At 42.6% G+C, this 20,322-nt stretch overlaps 1 protein-coding gene across 2 annotated transcripts; it reads left to right on the top strand.

Annotated features, from left to right (window-relative positions):
• The first annotated feature begins 7,607 nt into the window (after window positions 1–7,607).
• On the top strand, window positions 7,608–16,035 carry GTF2A1 (general transcription factor IIA subunit 1). Of its 2 annotated transcripts, none has more exons than XM_075282366.1 (9): window positions 7,608–7,800; window positions 10,001–10,102; window positions 10,175–10,361; window positions 10,910–10,980; window positions 11,090–11,165; window positions 12,102–12,235; window positions 12,320–12,634; window positions 13,682–13,771; window positions 14,469–16,035. In XM_075282366.1, exons 1-9 carry the CDS (start codon window positions 7,771–7,773, stop codon window positions 14,574–14,576), a joined length of 1,113 nt encoding a protein of 370 aa, XP_075138467.1. In that variant the 5' UTR covers window positions 7,608–7,770; the 3' UTR covers window positions 14,577–16,035. The 2 variants fall into 2 exon arrangements, with proteins under 2 accessions (XP_075138467.1, XP_075138466.1); XM_075282365.1 differs by lacking the exon at window positions 7,608–7,800 and adding an exon at window positions 8,872–9,278.
• Window positions 16,036–20,322: the final 4,287 nt, after the last annotated feature.

Here is a 20,322-nt window from a genome sequence, read left to right as displayed (position 1 = left end):
AAAATGAATGCATTATTTAAAGTGATGACTAAATTACACAAATAAAAATGGCACGATTTCTTTTATTTCACCAGTAAGGGTGCATTCACACTACGTAACGCCGGGCGTGTATGAGAGCCGTACACGCCGGCGTTACAGCAGACTGCCGAACACTTCCCATTCACTTCAATGGGAGCGCTCGTAACAGCGGCGTTTACGAGCGCTCCCATTGAAGTGAATGGGAAGTGCTCGGCAGCCCTGCTGTAACGCCGGCGTGTACGGCTCTCATACACGCCCGGCGTTACGTAGTGTGAACTTACCCTAACAATGTAGGGGTCCAGGATTATTATATAGGGCGTGAGTATATTTAGCTTAACCACTCGGACCATTACTGTAAATCACCCTTTGGCAGGCTCTCCCAGGATGCCGTCTCTGCAGAGGCCCAGTTATCATCACGCCATTTCTTCATATTTTCAGATATGTCTCCTCTTCTGCAAGAGGGAACCCCTCAGTTTGTACAGAGTCGGGAACTAGTTAAGCAAATAAAGGAATAGCCTGCCCCCAAGTGGTCGGCACTGGACATTACAATATTACACAACACAATATTTCACTCACAATAACCAACATGCAGCCCACGAGAAGCTAATCATAAAGAAGAATAGTCATGGGAGTCTTTATTTTCAAGAGATTGGTATTGGATGTTTAGCTTAGTCATGATGGAGGCGGCTGCAGCGTGTATATAACACCATAGACATACAGACTGCATTCATGTACATGCGTGGCACCTCAGTGTTATTATAGAGACATTGTAGCCACTAATCTGCCAAGGTAAGAACATGAAGGAAAAGATTTGACTGAAATTAATAATGTCCAGTGTTCCTAACATTGACCTATCAGAGCACAAGTGCAGGAAGTGTTGTCATGAGGGCTCGGTCAGAAAACTTTACACATCCTCTTTTTTTATTTTGACTGAAAAAAATAACACTGCAGTCTGCATTATTTTCTTGTACCTAATATTGACGTGAACGAGGACCAGCAATACAGTCTGCTTTTATTTGTTAACAAAGAAAACTTTTATGGCAGTTTTTCTGAATCTCCGCTGGATCAGAAAAAGGGACACTATGTCAGTAGTGTGAATCTGGCCTAAACAGATATGTGTGCATGTATGAGGAATAACACTACTTCTGACCATTGTATAACTTGCTTTGGCTCTGATACTCAGTTTTCCCTGAGCTGCTGGGTGGAGACTAGTTGTTATGACTCACATAGACACGCACCATATAGGGCTTTATAGTGTACTAAACAACACATTCCAAAAGGTGAACGCTGAAATGAAAAAAGAAATCAAAATCAGCAAATCAATGTTTTCAGTTACCTCTTCCCCCCCTGAAAAAATTGCAAAAAAAAAAAAAAAAAGATGAAAAAGTCATTTGCATCCCATAATAGTGGCAGTTTAAATGCCTTAATGCAATAAAACTTAACCTTTATTTAGGCTGTTAAAATTAGACAACCATGCAGTAAGTGAGACCTCAAAAGGTCTATTGAAATGGCTAACGTGGGGGGTTAATCACATGGAGTTCCCAAGGCTTGGTGTGTAATAGGTAATTGTCACCAACCTGTATTGGGGTAGGTAGACTCGATCACTACCTTCTTATCCTCTGCTCATTAACCCCTTAGCGACCCTTGACGTAACTGTACGTCATGGGTCGCATGGGGATGTATGGAGCGAGCTCACACGCTGAGCTTGCTCTATACACGGCAGATGCCGGCTGTATAATACAGCCAGGACCTGCCAATAACAGCAGCGGTCAGTGCCCGAGCCGATCGCTGCTGTTAACCCTTTACACACTGCGGTCAAACGTGACCGCAGTGTGTAAACGGCGCCGGCGGCATGGGCGCCGCCATGTTTCGCCGATCGCCGCCCTCCTGAACGTCACATGAGGGCGGTGATCGGTTGCTATGACAGCCAGAAGCCTATTGAAGGCTTCCAGACTTGTCTCTGCATGAGATCTATTAGACGATGCCAGAGGCCTCGTCTAATAGAAGTGCTGCGATTTTCCTATTCACTGCAATACTGTAGTATTGCAGTGAATAGTATGAGCGATCAGACCCCCTAGGTTTCAAGGTACCTAAGGGGTCTCATCATAAATGTAACAGAAGAAAAAAAAAAGTTTTTAAAAGTATTAAAAAAATAAAAAAAATATAAAAGTTCAAATCACCCCCCTTTCCCTAGATTAGCTATAAAAGTAATTAAAGAACATTAAACATAAACATATTAGGTATCCCCGCGCTCCAAAATGCCCGAACTATTAGAATATTAAAACATTTATCCCGTACTGCGAACGGCGTAGCGGCAAAAAAAATAAAAACAGCCAAAAAGCGTTTTTTTCAACACTTTGCCTCCTATAAAAAATTGAATAAAAAGTGATCAAACCATCAGATCTTTCCCCAAATGGTATCAATAGAAACGTCATCTTGTCCCGCATAAAAAGACACCACAACCAGCTCCATACATGGAAATATGAAAAAGTTACAGGTGTTAGAACATGATGACACAAAATTTTTTTTCTATTTTGCAAAGTTTATCATTTTTTTAAAAGTATCAAAACATTTCAAATACTATATAAATTTGGTATCACCGCGTTCGTACTGACACGTAGAACACAGGTAACATGTCATTTGTACCAAACAGTGAACGCTGTAAAAATTAAACCCATAAGAAAATGGCGCAAATGCATTTTTTCTCCAATTGCACCTCATTCTGAATTTTTTTCCAGCTTCCCAGTACATTGCACAGCATATTGAATGATGCCATTACAAAGTACAATTTGTCCCGCAAACAATAAGCCATCATGTGACTCTGTGAACTGAAAAATGAAAAAGTTATGGCTCTTGAAATGTGAGGAGGGAAAAACGAAAATGCGAAACCAAAAAATGGCCTGGTCCTTAAGGGGTTAATATATCCAAACAGAGCTAAGAGGGCAGATAGACAAAACCTGAGTAAACAATAACAACATTTAAGTGCTAGACACTCTGTTGACATTTGGGCATTCACAATGGGTGTTTACCCCCACAAATAACACACACCTATTCACAGCTTAATATCTATTGGTAAAGCAGCTGAGAATGAAGGGGAGATTCCCTATGAATGGATAACTCGTCTACTCAGGCTAAGTCCATTAAATACAAAGTGATCTATCCAAAATAGCCCCCATTGTTAACCCTCCGTCAGGGGCAACTGATCTGACAGGCGCAGCTCACTTAGGGCTAGTTCACACGTGAGTATAAGGGGAGGTTTTTGACAGCGGATTTCGCGTCCAAAACCTCCCCTTATAATGGTGGTCTATGGAGACCGCCGGGCTTCTGTTCTCCGCTAGCGGCGAGCTGCTGCTAGCGGAGAAAAGAAAGGACATGTCCTTTCTTCAGGCGGAAGCCGCGCTGTCTCAGTCGCGCGGCTTCCGCCCCCGGCAGCTCCCTCCTATGTCGGCTCATTCATTTGAGCCGACAGCAGAGGGTTAAGCCGCGACAGCGATGGTCGCGGCGGGCGGGTTTTGACAAGAGAGAGACGCGGCTCGCCGCGTCTCTCTCTGTGTCAAAACCCGCGCGGGCAGTTCACGTGTGAACTAGCCCTTAGTTTCATTGCAAGTAGCAAAATGTGTTCACGTTGAAACATTACTTTTCTGGTTAGTAAATATTTTTTTTTCCACATGATTGTGTATTCTCATTTATTACATTCCTATTAAAGTAACTGATCACTTTTAGAGCATTGAAGCTTTACAAAAAGGAAAATATATCCAATTTACTAGCCTGTGCCTAAACTGGTTGTGAAACATATTGTCCCTGACGGAGGGTTAAGCCAGTGAAAAATAAAATGCTAATTGTGGGGAGATGTAAAACGGAGTAGACCCAGCATGCCAGCCACCTTGCCAGTATCAAAACTGCCATAGAGTAAGCTCAACATGATGGTCATCCCCTAGTGTTTAAATGGCTCTACGCATTTCATCGCTGCTAGGCTTATCAAGAGCGATTCTAGTTCCACATAGATGCAGAGTTTGCAGTAAAGACTGCACTTCCCGACGTCCTGAAGGTGGACGCAGGTATTCTGGATTCAAATGCCTTGTCCTTTAAGAAAAGAATCCTTACACAGCTCTATGGCTTTTTTTTTTTTTTTTTTTAAAAAAAGCTATTGTTTCAGAATATGTCAATGCGAATACAATTATTATTATTATTTTTTTTTTTTAAAAAAAAAGCTATACATTTTTCCAAAGGTATTAAAACAACAAAAATGGTATATATAGATTTGGTATTGCAGTGAATGTACTTGGAATGTGTCATACGGAATACAGTAAAAACAAAACCCACAACAATATGTCATAAATGAATTTTTTTTCAATTTTAACTGGTTCAGAATTTTTCTAGCATCCCGCTGCTTCATACGGAATGTTACAAGTGCCAATCGGAAGTACAATTTGTTTAGCAAAAAAACAAGTCCTCATACAGTTGGCGAACGGAAAAAATAAAAAAGGTATGGCTTTTAGAAGACAGGGAGTAAAAACAAAACAAACACAAAAATGTACAGAGGCGGGAAGGGGTTAATATACATCTTTGCTTATTTTCCTCTAAATAATAATAATTTTTTTCATTTTATTGCTTATGTATTTCCCAGCCCTGTGTACACAATATATCACTCCTATTCCACCATGGACTCAACTGCTCCCAAGAACTCCCATGATTTTTAGGATACAGTATTTATACGGCAGATATTATAGATGGCATCCTGCTCTCAGCTACCACCTAGTGGTGAAAGAGGTATACAGCAGATATTATACCCAGCAATCCTGCTCTCTGCTGCCACTCTCTGAGTGGTGACATAGGTGTATAGCAGATAGAAATAGATGCTACTTTGCGCCGTCGCCGTCCTGTGGTGAGATTGGTGTACAGCAGATTTTGTAGATGGCATCCTGCATTGTGGTGACATGGCTGTAGAACAGATATTGATGACTGAATCCTGTTGTCTGCCGCCTTCCTGTGGGAAGATAGATGTACAGCAGAAATTTTACATGGCTTCCTGATCTGTGCCGCTATTCTGTTGACATACATGACACTGCAGGAACTTTCAGGAGGAATATTCTGCAGCATCTTCCAGCAGATAAAGAGTGGACCATTTTGATACTTTCTTTTCCTTGTTTTTATTATTTCCTCAGGGCAAAGTGACTACTGAATGCTCTGGTTTATATGTACAAAGTCAATAAAAGAGTTAACATTGTGATTTCCTCGTTGTTCACATTTTTTGGGCTACTGGCAGTGAAGAATAAGCGCCGGTTCACACCTGCACATGGGTTTCCGTTCGGGGAGTCCACTATAGACTATAATGGGGTCCGTGTGGTTTTCGCAGGAAAAATGTGGAGAGAAAAGTGCTGCTTGCAAGACTTTTCTCTCTGCATTTTTCAGGTGGAGAGGGGAACGGAATGGCCCAAATGCAATGTGAACCGGGCTTAAGGAGTACATGGTGCAAGTCTGTGTTTCCATGATCTCTCCTACCTCCCTACCCCCCCCCATCCCCAATTCTCAAGTGTCCTCTCACCATCATTACTGTAACCAAGTAGTGCCTTATTGCACATTACACTTCCTTATGACCACAGACCTGGGGTCTTCATGTCTGATTGAGGGAGTCTACTACCACCAAAATCTCTTCTAACCACGTAAGTGCTGCTGTAGGGGCGGTTATAGTGAAACTGTGAACATAAGTTTCTGCTGAGAGGTTTCAATTTTATTCCATATGCAAATGAGTTTTTCACTGAATTTGGGGTGGGCCCTCACTTATAGAAGCGCCAATTTGCTGGTTACCACCTAGTGCTGCCCTCATAACTGAAAAGTCAAGAGAAAGTACACACATAAAAGATTACACACCCAAAGAAATGTAGAAAAATATGCCAATACTTTATTGGTGCATATTACACAACACTAAAAACATGCAAAATGGGAATATAACCCATAAATGATTGTACAGAGGCATACCACTGCTGCCCTATAGGGTGAAAATGACCTATTGCTTAGGTTATGTCAGAAACAGTATTTATCTTCCATCCATAGGATAGAGGTTAAGTAGCTAATGTGACCGCTGAGCCCCCCAGCGACCATAACAATGAGGTGTTTTTCTCCATGTTGTAAATTTAGCCTTATTGCTGAATGCAGGCACACCTGTGCTGGACAGGATTGAAATGATGCAACCCATCCAGCACAGACACACTACATTCAGCATGGCTGATGTCAGGTGGAAAAAAAACAGCACCTTTCTCAGGATCGGTGGAGGTCTCAGCAGTTAGACCCCCACCGATCAGCTATTTATTCACTATCCTGCTGATAAGCAAAGCGGCTGCTGCTAAAACACCAACAGCGCAGGAAGCGTTACCACATCATTAGGCTAATGTAAGTATTGCAGAATTTTTAGGATTTTTTTTAAATATAGAAAATGACCAAAAATACTTAAAAATAGTATATGTTTAAGTAAAACTTATTTCAACAATGTGTAATTTTTTGCTGACACATTCCCAGTAAAGAATATATATGAGATTAGAAAAATTCACGTCAAAAGACATTATTAGGAAATTATGAATTAACAGAGGGGAATCCCCCTTATGGGAGTTTTGTCTATTGTCAAGAGAGGACTCAACAAATCCATCCTTCATATGCACAGAACATTAAATATAATATGAACAGTATAATGTAATATAATGTGAACAGTATCAGATTTCCTTTGTCCTGTGGTAGTGCTTCAGACCTGAATTCATACTGACTACACCTCCCGCTCTTTGGTACCCAGTAATATGGTCCCAGATGTCTTGTACAGTCCCGGCTCTACTGGTATCATCCTGGGGATAATGTACTGTATGGGGGATCACAAGGGTGCATGACACCATGTGGAAGCATAAAGGGGCTGCATGGGATTGGTCAGTGGGGACATTGGTGGGTTTATCATATACAAATCTTCCACAGATCTTGTCCCACTTTTGGTCATCTGAAAGATGCGAGATATGGTTACTGCACTCTACAAACTGGCACAAGGACAGTGGAGGGGCTTAGTGACCTGTATTTGGGGGACATTCACATAATGCCCATGAAATACAGTTGTGTCAGTCCACTGAAGTGGCTGATACATGATAGTGAATACCTGCAGTATAAAGGCCCATGAATGTCTATGAACCTGAGGACATTGCCCTGGTACATTGTGTAGCTCCAGTGCAGACAATTACATTTACATTGACGTTACAATGTCGTTTACATAAGAATGGTGACGAGTCAGAGCAAGTCTCTCAGCTTTATCATATGTAAATAGGCACACCATACGAAACCAGCCGCCTACTCAGGCTGAATAAAAGTAGGGGGGGGGGGGGGTCACAGTACACATGTAAACAACCCCTCCCCCAAGTGCTATAGATAAAGCGAGGAGGGATCACTTTGCCCATTACTGTCACGCGACCAGGTGCTGTAAAACCACAAATGTGAGCAGAGTTCCTCAGACACCGCCACACTCCTCACCGTCCTGTGCGGCCGCCCTCCCGCTCTGGCACCGCAAGGGTTAAGAGACGCAGCTCCCTCACACCGCGCCTACGAACTACGACTCCCAGCAGCCACCACTGGAGCCCGCCCCGACGACGCGCTCTTCTCGCGAGGATTGCCGCCCCCGTGACCTGCTGGCTGCGTCTCGGCGCTCGGTGTCCGTATATAAAGGAGAAGCAGCGGCCGAGAGAGGAAGCAGCACCGGGGGCAGGGGAGCGCTCACTGCGGGAGATGGCGACAGCGGCCAACGCCAACCCCGTGGTAAGAGCCCGGTGCCCCCATATGGCTGCGGGTTACCGGGGGGTTTTCAGCCTGGACAAACCGTTTCTGGGTGTCACCTCGCACCCCTGTGGATGAGGATTGGGGTGTCACGACTATTACTCGGGGTTCCCCGTGCTTGTGGTGGGGCACTTAGACAGTGCCGCCCCTTTCCCGGGGTTCCGTAGGCCAGGGATGTTTGTGTGGGGGTGGGGGCCACGGACATGAGACGGCTCCCTGTGTGTAGTCGGGGTTTATCTACAGTTTATAGGCTGCAGTCTGGTGGGCTGGCTTATCTCCTATGTGGCAGAAGTTAGGGTCCCCATAGTGTTTAGTGACTCCCCAAATGTGGGGCCCTCAGGGTCACAAAATACCTCTAATAAGGGGCCTCTGTAACACTCAGCACTTAGCTTTCTCAGGAGAGCAGGGCTTACTCCTCACTTTCAGGGGCTTTTTGTAATGTTCAGTGCCACTCCAGTTAGAGGACCCCCCAACTGTTATTGGGGTCTCAGTAACTTTCTAGTGGCAGTATTTCATATATCACTGGAGCTTAGTAACGTATTCCACATGTTGTTTTGGGTGTTGTTCAGTGCTTTTCTAGTTGTAGGAGAAGCCCAGGTTCATGTAGTTTCAGTAACACTCCAGAGACAGTACATTGTATCACTGGGGTGTGGGGTTCAGTCCAGTTGGAGGACCCCTCCTGGCAGTGGGATTTCAGTACTCAATTGACTGTTCCCCATTTATCACTGGGGTGTGGGGTTCAGTCACTTCTGAGTTAGGGGCCCTTATGGGGGGGGGGGGGGTTAGTAACTCTCCAGTGCCAGTATCCTATATCGCTTGGGTGTGGGGTTCAGTCACTCTCCAGTTAGAGGGCACACAAATATATATATATATATATTATACACATCAGTGGAGTTTCAGTACTACAGGGGCAGTCACCCGTGTGTCACTGCAGCGTGGGCTTCATGCACCTCTCCATTTCCAGGGCCCTCTCCCCAGGTGCTGTTGTATAGTGTGCTAATCTGCTCTGGAGTGTAACAAGCGACACATAATACATTGTATTCTATGGCCCTACATTGTATTCTAGGGCCTGCCTGTCCAGATACATTGTATCTCTACTCCTACCGCTCCTCCTCACTCTTCATTCCCCGGCTGCCTCTATATACACTGAGCTGAGTAGGGGGGAGGGGATGAGTCCTCCTGACGTCACCGCCCCTCCTCCTGTGTATATATAGTGTTTGCTCAATCCTTGGAGTAGCAGAGCTCTGCATACAGCAGTGATAGCGTTACCTACTAATTGGTTGGGGAGATTAGACGGGGGCCTTGTTCCCTTCCCTGATGTATGTAGAGGAGTGTTAGTAGGGCCATGTCGCCCCTGCACCTGTTATTAGCCCTACCGTCGTTATTCATTAATATTAGGGGAATGGCTACGGCAGAAGCTTTTGAGTGAAGTACTGTTGACCCTGGGAACAATGTTTGGGGTAAGATCTGATCAGATTTTTGCACTGCAGCCCATCCAAGCTGCTGATAGATGTGTATATGAACTTTCCCTATTATCTATAATTTAAAAGGGCATTTTCACCTAAAACGTAATGAAGGTTTCCCCACAATCAGCACGTCATATTTTTACTTAGAAAAATAAAAAACCTGAAAGGATGACATAACTGGCTGGAGTTTTACATGTTTAGAATAACAGAGTATTACAACTTTTTATTAAACATGATTTATTTACAAAAGATTGGACTTTCCTTTATAGGGATATTGCCAACTACAGAATAGTTTAGCTGTTGCTGTGAGTGGAGAGGTGGCCATGCATGTGAGACTGTCTGCATTCACAGGGATCCCATTTCTTAAGATACAGCAGATGGAGGTCCCAGAGGTGTATACGTCATAGATGGGAATATACTTGATGATTGCTCCTTTTTTTACCTTCTTACCTAGACTTTAGCTCCTGCAGATCAGAGGTTGATAAAAGGGAGCAATAGATTCGGGTCCATGGCACAGCAAATAAAGGGGTGGTGTCTCCATAATGTTGCCCTTTTATAATGATAACCTTTTTGGCAGCAGTCATACTGGGTTTTCATATTTAATAAATTTGTAGAATAAATTGGTTTCCTCCTTCTTGGTCTAGGAAGTGACATGAATATGAAGCATAGAAAATGATATATTACAATCTGACTGAATTTGTTCTTTTATATTGTAGCCAAAACTGTACCGCTCTGTCATTGAGGACGTCATTAATGATGTGCGGGAGCTGTTTTTGGATGAGGGTGTGGACGAGCAGGTTTTAGTGGAGCTGAAGACAGTAAGTATCATAAACCAATGCATCCTATGCTGCCCTTTGTGCCACTGTTGTGACTTCATTCTTCTCTCCTAGCTGTGGGAAAACAAATTGATGCAATCTAAAGCAGTAGATGGATTCCACTCAGAGGAGCAACAGCTTCTTCTTCAGTCCCAGCAGCAGCACCAGCAGCATCATCATGTGCAAGCGCACCAGCAGCAGCCACAAACAGCCACTCACCAAGCGCCAACACAGCAAGTTCTCATCCCAGCTGCACACCAAGGTCGGTACTGTGGACAGGGAAAGAGGAGCGTGTTCAGTAGAATTGACAGTCAATATGGTAAATATCAGAATTCTTGCCCAACTTTCCTTAGTTGAGCAATAGTATTGCTGTACTCAGATTGCCAGATGGACACATGGGAAATGGTGGCTTGTTGGTGGTATCCCAACTCTCCCAGGTTTGGGGCCCCCAAATCAATATCATGTCCTTATACTGTTGGGGTTCAGGACCCCAAACTTGTGACCTCAATATCCATCTGCTATTTTTGGCATCTGTTTTTAGAAGTTTTAGTATACCAGAGAAGAACCTTCACTCATCTCGGTCAGCTCCTGCCACATTCGCTGTGTGCAGTTGAGACTAGGGAGTGTACACCTCACTGCACCTTTGAAATGAAGTGAGGTGGTCACTTTTAGAAGTGACTGATGAGTTTAATACATAAGAGTTGCGGGTCTTATATTTACTAAACTCTTCACGATCTTATGTAAATCAGGTTTATCGTTCATATTGTAACACACATTATTTTTTTTTTTATTTTTTTTTTTTTATTTCAGCTTCTCAACAACAAGTTCTAATCCCAAGCAACGATTCCAAGCTGATCCAGCACATGACACCACAAGGAATGGTATGGTCTGGGGTGTCATTGATTTTGTTGGGGGAAGAAATTGGTGGTTTTTGTTTGTGCCCAAGGATGTTTATGTGGTGAATTGTACAATCCATCTAATCTCTTACAGAGTGCAGCAGCGACTGCAGCTACATTGGCCTTGCCTGCTGGGGTCACTCCAGTCCAGCAGCTTATCACCAACTCTGGTAAGTATTGAGTGGTCAGTGGGCTTGCATGGTTCAGAGCAATAGTTTTGTCATGATGCATCCTGTTGGCGATATTCATTATTTTTAATATATAATGGGAGGGGGTCTAATGGGGTTGTCCCGTTTATATTTTTATAATTTAATGGTAGAGTAGGAATAACTCGACTTTATAATATACATGTATTTAAAATGATACTGACGCAACTTTATTTCACAAGTTGGTGATCCCTATATTGTACACCATAGAACGGTATAGCCCATGGACCCAGTCACTCTTGTGTAGTGTACCCACGGCCTGACTAAATATGTCATCAGCTGAGTGACCTTCACATGCATATCATGTGAATTCTGACAATCAGTTTGCTATAGGGCTACATGACATCCAAGGGATTACTTAAAGAGGACCTGTCATGTCCTCGGGCACATGTGATTTTATATACCGCTAGAAAGCCAACAGTATGCTGAATTCATCAGTGTGTCATCACTGGGCGATAAGGACCACTCCCTCACAGTATAGCACTACACACAGTACTGTCAGAAGGGGCGTTCCCAGTTAGACTGTTAGGAACGCCACAGTTATTGGTAACGGTACAGCTAGCTCTTCCCCCGGGGCACATAACGGGAAAGCCGACAGTGTGCTGAATTGACTTAGCTGATAAGAAGTCATTTAACTCCCTACTACAATAGGCAAATGTTATATTAGATTAAAATTGAGACCCTCCCCTTTAGGTGTCTAGCATAGGTATGGGTGCTATTTACAATATACCATAGAGTATGAGAATTACTGTGTTTATGTTAATTTACTCTTTCATCCATCTACAATCCTGATGATCAATCCCGCAATTTCCAATGTTCGTTTCACCCTTCACGTTTAGTAATCACCGCTACCATGTTGTGCCATGTTGAACTCTTATCATTTGTTACCTTCCATTCCAGGTCAGCTGTTGCAGGTGGTTAGAGCTGCTAATGGTGCCCAATATATAATTCAGCCACAGCAACCCATGGTGCTGCAGCAGCAAGTGATTCCCCAAATGCAGCCTGGGGGTGTACAAGCTCCTGTTATCCAACAGGTAAGGGTTTTTCTATGGTGGTGGGTGCTTTTGACACCTGATGTCATGTGGTAGATGCCTTAGTGACCAGCCAGTCTTTTCCAGGTTTTGGCCCCTCTTCCTGGTGGTCTTTCACAGCAGACCGGTGTCATCATACAGCCTCAGCAGATCCTCTTCACAGGCAACAAGCCCCAAGTTATACCAACCACAGTCGCTGCTCCTCAAGCCCAAGCACAGGGCCAGCTTTCTGTGGCAAACACCCAACAGCCCCAGCAGGGGCAGCAGCAAGCACCTTTGGTACTGCAAGTTGATGGAGCTGGAGACACTTCTTCTGAGGAGGATGAAGATGAGGATGAAGATTATGATGACGAAGAGGAGGAAGACAAAGAGAAGGATGGCGAGGATGGCCAAGTAGAAGAGGTAATCACCTTAACTCCTTTCAGCAAAATTATTTACATGTGGGAATCCAGTACACCCCCAAATGGACATATACATATATGTACGTGATATAAGGGACATCAGTGGAGTAATTCACAACCAATGATGTGAAAAAAGACAGTGAGTGAGGACTGCAGTTTCACAGATGTAAACACAGTTTGTCTATGGAGGTCACAACAGTTGGAGTCACATTGATCTAAGGCCTGGTTCACATCTGCATTCAAGCCATTCCGTTCCCTTATCCTCATGAAATATGCAGAGAGAAAAATCCTGCAAGCAGCGCTTTTCTCTCTCCATTTCTCGTGTGGAAACCACACATGGACCCCATTATAGTCTATGGGGTCTGCAGGTTTCCTTAGGTAACCGCTCTTGAATGCCAAATGCAGATGTGAATCGGGCCTGAAATGGGAAAGTGTGTGTTCTTTTTTGAGCAGCAAAACACTTAAAAACTAATATTTGGTATCACCATAATCATACTGTCCATATGATGTGTGTTATACTTAAAGGGATTCTACCATTAAAACTTTTTTTTTTTTTTTTTTTTTTTGTGGATAAGACGTCGGAATAGCCTTTAGAAAGGCTATTCGGATCTGTCAGCAGTAAACTGCTTCTAAACCTAATCACAGATGATTATCTTTGGAGTCATATTTTCATTGAAAACACTGCTTAATTCATTTGTAAATTAGGGAAAAGCACTTTGCCCAGAAATATAGACCAAAATCCAGGCTAGATAAGGCATTACCTAAAGTACTTTACACCTTTAAACACCTGTAACACCTGCCTGTTCACATAGCAAGCAAACAAAGCAGCATTTCTAAAGCAATATATTTAGGAAAAGTCTTCAATTTACATAAGTTACCAGTATAGATAGGATCCTTGAAATGGGACAACCCCTTTAATGCCTAAATCAATGTTCTGAATCATCTTGTCAAACTGTTGGTGCAATTGCAGAAAACACTCATATAGTGGTTTTGGGTGTTTAATTTTCTGTCTGCCATAAGTCTAGTAACTTCTCCACTTCTCCATCAGGAGCCATTGAACAGTGAGGACGATGTGAGCGATGAGGAGGGTCAGGAGCTGTTTGACACAGAGAATGTCGTCGTTTGCCAGTATGATAAGGTGAGACACAAATGGATGTTGATTCTGTTTAGCAGGCTGGCGAAAACTTAAAAAAACATCTTTCCTTACAATGACTGCTATTCTTTCGTGCACTGTATAATCCACATCAGCAGCAGCAGGGCTGTGAAGCCTATAATAATTTTTTTTAAAGCCGGTTGGTAACTCTATTCTGACTTTACCCAAAATTGGATCCGATTCTGACTCCACAACTTAGATCAAAGGAAAAAAAACCTAGATCAGTTCATTAGTGAACCCTACACCCACGTACACACACTTTATCTAAATCACCAGGTGCTGATACCACTAGATGGCAGATTTGTCCCATGAACCAGAAGAGGAAACTTTATTTTTTTTTTTTTTAGCGACTGTCAGCTTCATGCTGCAGTTTCTTGGCACTGTGACCAAACAAGATAGGGATTTACTGTGTTCCTGCACCTTATTTGAATGACAAGTCAGACGTGTGCCATATCATTATGGGTAAAACATCATTATAACAAATGTTTTATACTTCAGAGCCCGGTGAGCAGTTTATAGACTCTGTTATGCTAAAGAGTGAAGGCACAAAACTAACATTTACTGGAGAATTAGTTGTTGAAGGCAACAAGCTTCCATGTACAGCCAATAAATATAGGCCATTGTGGTCATGCCACCCTTCCCCATCCGTATTTAATAAGTCTAATTTTTCTCCAAATTTCAGATCCACAGGAGTAAAAACAAGTGGAAGTTTCATCTCAAAGATGGAATCATGAACCTTAACGGTCGCGACTTTGTCTTCTCCAAAGCCATTGGTGACGCTGAGTGGTGAGCCCCGGCCCCCAGGGTTTTTTGGGGTGAGAGACTTTAAGAAAAAAATGAAGAAAAAAAAAACTGGTTAATTTTAAAAACCAAACCTGAAGGATGGGACTTGCCCCCTTCCCTGGCACCAGTGACAAGAGACTAATGCTGCATCTCCCTGTGGGACTGGAATGTCACATGACTGATCACATGGCAGAGGAGTCGTGGCTGGTGATAGACTACCATTTGCAGCCCTTGTGTTATGGTTTTATTTCCTTCCCCCCTTTCAATATTATACACGTTTGATCCTCTGGAAAGTTTTACTTCAAAAGATTGTATCATGTGTTTTTATCTGAGTGGTGGGCACTGGTACCTCTGCCCCTTTAGGTACCTAATGCTGACCCTTGCTTTTACTCCTGTCAGATATTTACTTCTCTGCTTTTTCCCTGTACTTTCCAGTACCCCAACAGCCATGGTGTGATGCCTATACTTTAAGGATCACCCTAAAGCTTCCACAAAACAGTGTCTGCTTACCGTCTCCAATGCCCACTCCCCCTTCTGTTTATCTCTGGCTTCTTTCCCATCTAATTGATAGGTGTGCAGCTCTGCCCTGGTGATGCCACTGGCTGTCCCCTGTGATCTCATAATATGGGTTCTATCTGATGGGACTTTGATGTTCTGTTTCTAGATCCTATAGGTCACTGCATCACGTGTCTAGTGCTGGCTGCCTTACTCCTGTAGTGCATTATTCCCCTCAGTCGAGGTGCTGGCAGTGGTGTTTAAAGGGAGGTGGGCTACATATTGTACTGCCTTGTGTCTAGTGCCTAAAATCATGCAAGCAAGATGCTGACTTTCAGTTAGAAGTGGAGCCCCTTCCTGACTGCTGGAGGGTTTGCACCATTCTTCCTTCAGTTCAGATTTCTTTGTGTTTGTATAGGGATCTTATATCTGTGTCAGCCTCTTTTATGATTTAATGATGGAAATGAATGATGTAGTCGTGGACCCCCCTTCCCCATGTACACACGCACACATACACACACGTTTTTGCTGCCTTATACAGCACATTGAAACTGGGGCGGAGCTCTGGTACATACATGCCCTCTGGCATACCGAAACCTGTAAGTATAGGTGACTGAGTGTAGCAGCTTTTGATAAATGTGAAATCCTTTGTACTTGGGCTGCTCCTGGGGAACTTGGACATGTTTGGTCTTTTTTTTTTTTTTTTTTTTAATCTATATATAGGGAAATAGGGTTTTTTGAGCTACTGTCACCTGCTGTTGTACATACAGTTCTGTGGAGGGGGTCAAAGCTATTTATTATGTCTGTCTGTAAAATGCTGTACAATGGCAAATCGAGGTTGCATTTCTTTTGTCTTACTGAATTTTAATGCCACGCTTTAGACTATTCATTAGAAAACTTATTTGATTCTATTACGTTTTAATATTTTACCTTTGCAAATACCTTTAATTAAAAGTTATTTTAAAAACTTACCATCGTTTTCTGTGATCTGAAGACTCGTCTAACATTATGTACAAAAAGAAAAGGCCTTGCAATGACTGTAAAACGCTGCTTCTTTTCCACTGCATTTGCACCATGTGGGGCCTCGGCCTAAAAGACTTAAGCTACACCACTTCAGATTTGTTTGAACTTTTTGATCTTACCCCTCGTTCATATCTGCATTTGGCAATCCGTTCAAGGAGTCCGCATAGGGACCCCCCCCATCCCCCCCGAACGGACTACCAAACGCATTTGCAAGCGCTGTGCAGTAAAAGCACACGGACCCCATAGATTATAATGGGGTCCATGTGCTTGCTGCAAGATCTCTGCAGAAGTCATGCCGAGAGGAAAGTAGACTTTCCTTTCCGCATGTTCGCTGCGGAGATCTGGCAGCAAGCACATGGACCCCATTATAGTCTATGGGCTCCGTGTGCTTTTACTGCACAGCACTTGCAATTGCATTTGGTATTCCAATGGGGGTTCCTATGAGGACTCCCCCGAACGAAATACCAACGCAGATGTGAACCAACCCTTAGTAAGTTTATACATGAATTGATGTTGAAATTGTTAAAATAAAAATAAAAAATCAAACTGAGTAACTCTAGAGCCCAAATTGCCAATAATTGTGGAAGCAGATAAAGGGTCGGGATCTGATCATGGTCCTTGCTACATAGAGATGTTGATGACCAAGCCTCAGGCTCCTATCACTTAAAAGGGTACTCAACAACAAATTTCACAGAAAGTGAGACTTAACATATAAAATATAACTTTTATTTAAAACAAAGTAAAATGAAGACCCCAAGGCCAACTGAGCTAAAATAACATACCGTATATACTCGAGTATAAGCCGACCCGAATATAAGCCGAGGCCCCTAATTTTACCACAAAAAACTGGGAAAACTTATTGACTCGAGTATAAGCCTAGGGGGGAAATGCAGCAGCTACTGGAAAATTTCAAAAATTAAAATGGTCAGAGTTTTTGGGTGCAGTAGATGCTGGGGAAGGGGGGGGGGGTTGGTTGTCTCTCTGCTCCTTACCCGAGCCTGTGGACTGTTTCTTTTTTCCCCCACTTGGAATTCAGTCTGGCTGAATATAGGGTATCTGCAGTGCTCCTATTAACCCCTTCTCGACGGAACAGAAGCTGATACCCTATATTCAGTAGACCGGGCACTTTCAGACACAGGGATACCTAATGTGTTTGTTTCATAGTAATTTTCTACTTTTATATGTATTCTAGGGAAAGGAGCAATTTACAACTTTTATTTTATTTTTTTATAGCTTCTTTTTTTTCCCACTATTTTATGGGAGATTCTATACATTACCATAGTGGTAATGCTTGACTCGAGTATAAGCCGAGGGGGGCTTTTTCAGCATAAAAACTGTGCTGAAAAATTCGGCTTATACTAGAGTATATACGGCAATAATATAATTATTCTAATGGGATTATGTTATTAGGCCCATAGACCTCCCACTATAGGCGTGATTTCTGACAAATATGAATAGGACTACAGTATACAGACTTCATTCATAACCTTATTGACTATCTGAAACAGGCTGGGTATATCTTGTTGCCCTTAGGTTGTTTCTACAAGGTTTAGTTTCTTTTATCATAAGAAGCGCTTTTTGAGCACTTACTATATTTTAGCTCCGTTGGCCTTGGGGTCTTCATTTAGCTTTTTCAATTAAAGTGATATTTTATATGTTAGGTCTCACTTTCTGTGAAATATGTTTGACTCTATTAGTGGGCTAGCACCTTTCATTGAAGGTATTCAACAACAACAATCATATTTCATACAAAAGTACTTAGCACAATATCACTGTCACCCACTAAAAGCATTTAACAAAAGTGTATAAGTCACTGGATGAAATCCTTTACCTTCCACTGTTTGAGCACTGTTTCCAATGGATACGACCTGTAGTCCATCTTCATTCAGGAAGACCATGATCAGCTACATAACAATGCATGTGTTGTCCTAGCATATGGTGCATGTTCATGAATGAACACAGAGCAAGGCACATCTAGGAAATTTACTTTTCACTAGTAAGCAGTCACTCTGGCCATTGCTAGCTGAAAATGTGATGGTATTCTTGGACAGTGCAGATATTGATAGAGGGCGGCACATAGGAAGTGGATGAAGTCACAAGTACAGTGAAGATATTTTATTTATATGGCCATTCAAAAAGTTGTGTGTGGGGAAAACCATTTTAGGCCAAGGCCCATGTGGCGAAAAAAACCCAGTGTTTACCGGCACTGCAAGATGAATGGGATTCTAGTCAATCCACACCTTGCAAAAAAAAGTGCGTTTTTCAAAACGTTGTGATTTCGGAAATTGCAGCATGTTAATTATACCTATGGAAATGCCGGCGGTTTCCCTGTAGGTGTAATAGAAACAGAAAATATCAGAGCAAGGCACCCTGTATACAGAGATATAAAAAATTTTGGGTGTCAGAATACGGCAACTAAAATAAATTTTGTTTTTCAAACTTTTGGATTTTTTTTGATGTGTTAAAATGTAACAAAAACAATATAAATTTGGTATTGCTGTAATCGTACTGACCCACAGGATACAGGTAACGTCATTTTGGCTGCACAGTGAACGCTATAAAAACAAAGTTCAGAAGAAAAAATTTTTCCAGCTAACCTATGCATTAAATGGAATATTAACTCCTTCCCAACATCCGCCGTAATAGTACGGTGGCTATCAGGTATTTAAATATGGCGGCCATTCAGGTGTAAATAGCCAAACTATATATAAGGATAGTTCTCTATGCTCCAGGGGCCGAGAGAACAGTGGTGAGGTAGGAGCTGTCTGCTCCTGGTTCACCACTGTATTCAACTCATCTGCATCTTATCTGGACACAGATGAGTTGAATCCGGGACTTACCTCCCGCCGATCGGGACAGCAGGGCACGACCTGGAATCCTGGAGGTATGGAAAAGTGCAGACATCATTTTTGCGTTGTTGCATCATGCAAAAAAACAAAACAACTGCCTGTTTGAAACAAATATGTTGGTGTAAATGCAGCCTTATCTGCAATACTGACAGGCATGAACAGGCTGCATTCAGTTTGAAGACCAGGCCGATTGACATGCCAATGCAGCAACATGTAAAAATAGCCTCAGAGCCACCTATAAGAAGTTCCTCTCACTCTATTGTCCAGAATGAGGGCCTCTCTTTTTCTCTAGGGGCACTTATAAGCAGTTCCTCTTACTTTATTGTTCAGCATGAGGGGTTTCTCCACTTTTGAGAGCAGCATGAAGAGAAGCTGAATTTCCATGTTTTCATTTTTAACTCCCATTCTTCAATGTCTTTTTTATATTTCCATCAACATACATTTATCAGGGTTTGGGTTTTTTGCAGAACAACTAGTATTTTTAAATAGCACTCATCAGTTTTCCCATATATTGTAAACAGTAAATTCTTTACTCTGTGGGTAATTATAATGTATGTATATATCATTTAATGCTTTACTACTGTAGGCTGGGGCCTCACAGGCCGGAAATGCTGCGGGAGAAATCGCAGCATTTTACAGTATCATGCGAATCCCATGCCCACCTAACATGTGAAACCGCAGCGTGGACACACTGTGATTTACAAAGCCGTCATGTTTTTGGAAATCGCAGCATGTCAATTACATCTATGGAAACGTCAACGGCTTTCCCATAGATATAATGGTAACAGAAAGTCTGCGGAGGGAAACTGTGAACTTTCAGTTCAAAGCGCTGCGGAATGAACTGTGATGCGTTCCAACGCACTTGTTCCTGCAGCCCTTTCACGTGGCCTTTCCAGCCCGTGAGGCCTTAGCCTGTTTTTTAATTTTTTTGTATAAATGACATGTCGACAAACAGGAAGCATCACACAGTCATTCCACACCACTTGATCCTATTTTTGAGATTTTCTGTGGGTTTTTGTTTCAATCTGGCTTTTATGCCCCCTGCACATGCCACAGATTGGAGCTAGATGCTTGACAATTTGATAATTTGCAGAGAGACTTGCACTTCATTTTCCATTACCTTACAGCTTGTCTTTCTTGATGTTGCAATTTCAATGTTGAGGAATGTAGTTAGAAACAATCAGAAATAACATTAAAGGGGGTCATCCTTTTTATTTTTTTTTTTATTATTTAAAGAGGAACTTTCATGTCTTCTATGTGTGGTTGTATATACTGCTAGAAAGCTGACCATGCACTGAATTCAGCGCACCTTCCTGGTATGCCCCGATGCTAGAGATATCCACTGTGCAGTAAGGAGCGTCCCCTCTGTCAGTGCAAGGCTATGTT

This window comes from Leptodactylus fuscus, chromosome 7 (genome assembly GCF_031893055.1).
Source record: "Leptodactylus fuscus isolate aLepFus1 chromosome 7, aLepFus1.hap2, whole genome shotgun sequence".
NCBI lineage: Eukaryota > Metazoa > Chordata > Amphibia > Anura > Leptodactylidae > Leptodactylus > Leptodactylus fuscus.
Note: the sequence above shows the minus strand (reverse complement) of the source record. Positions and strands in the feature narration are given on the sequence as shown.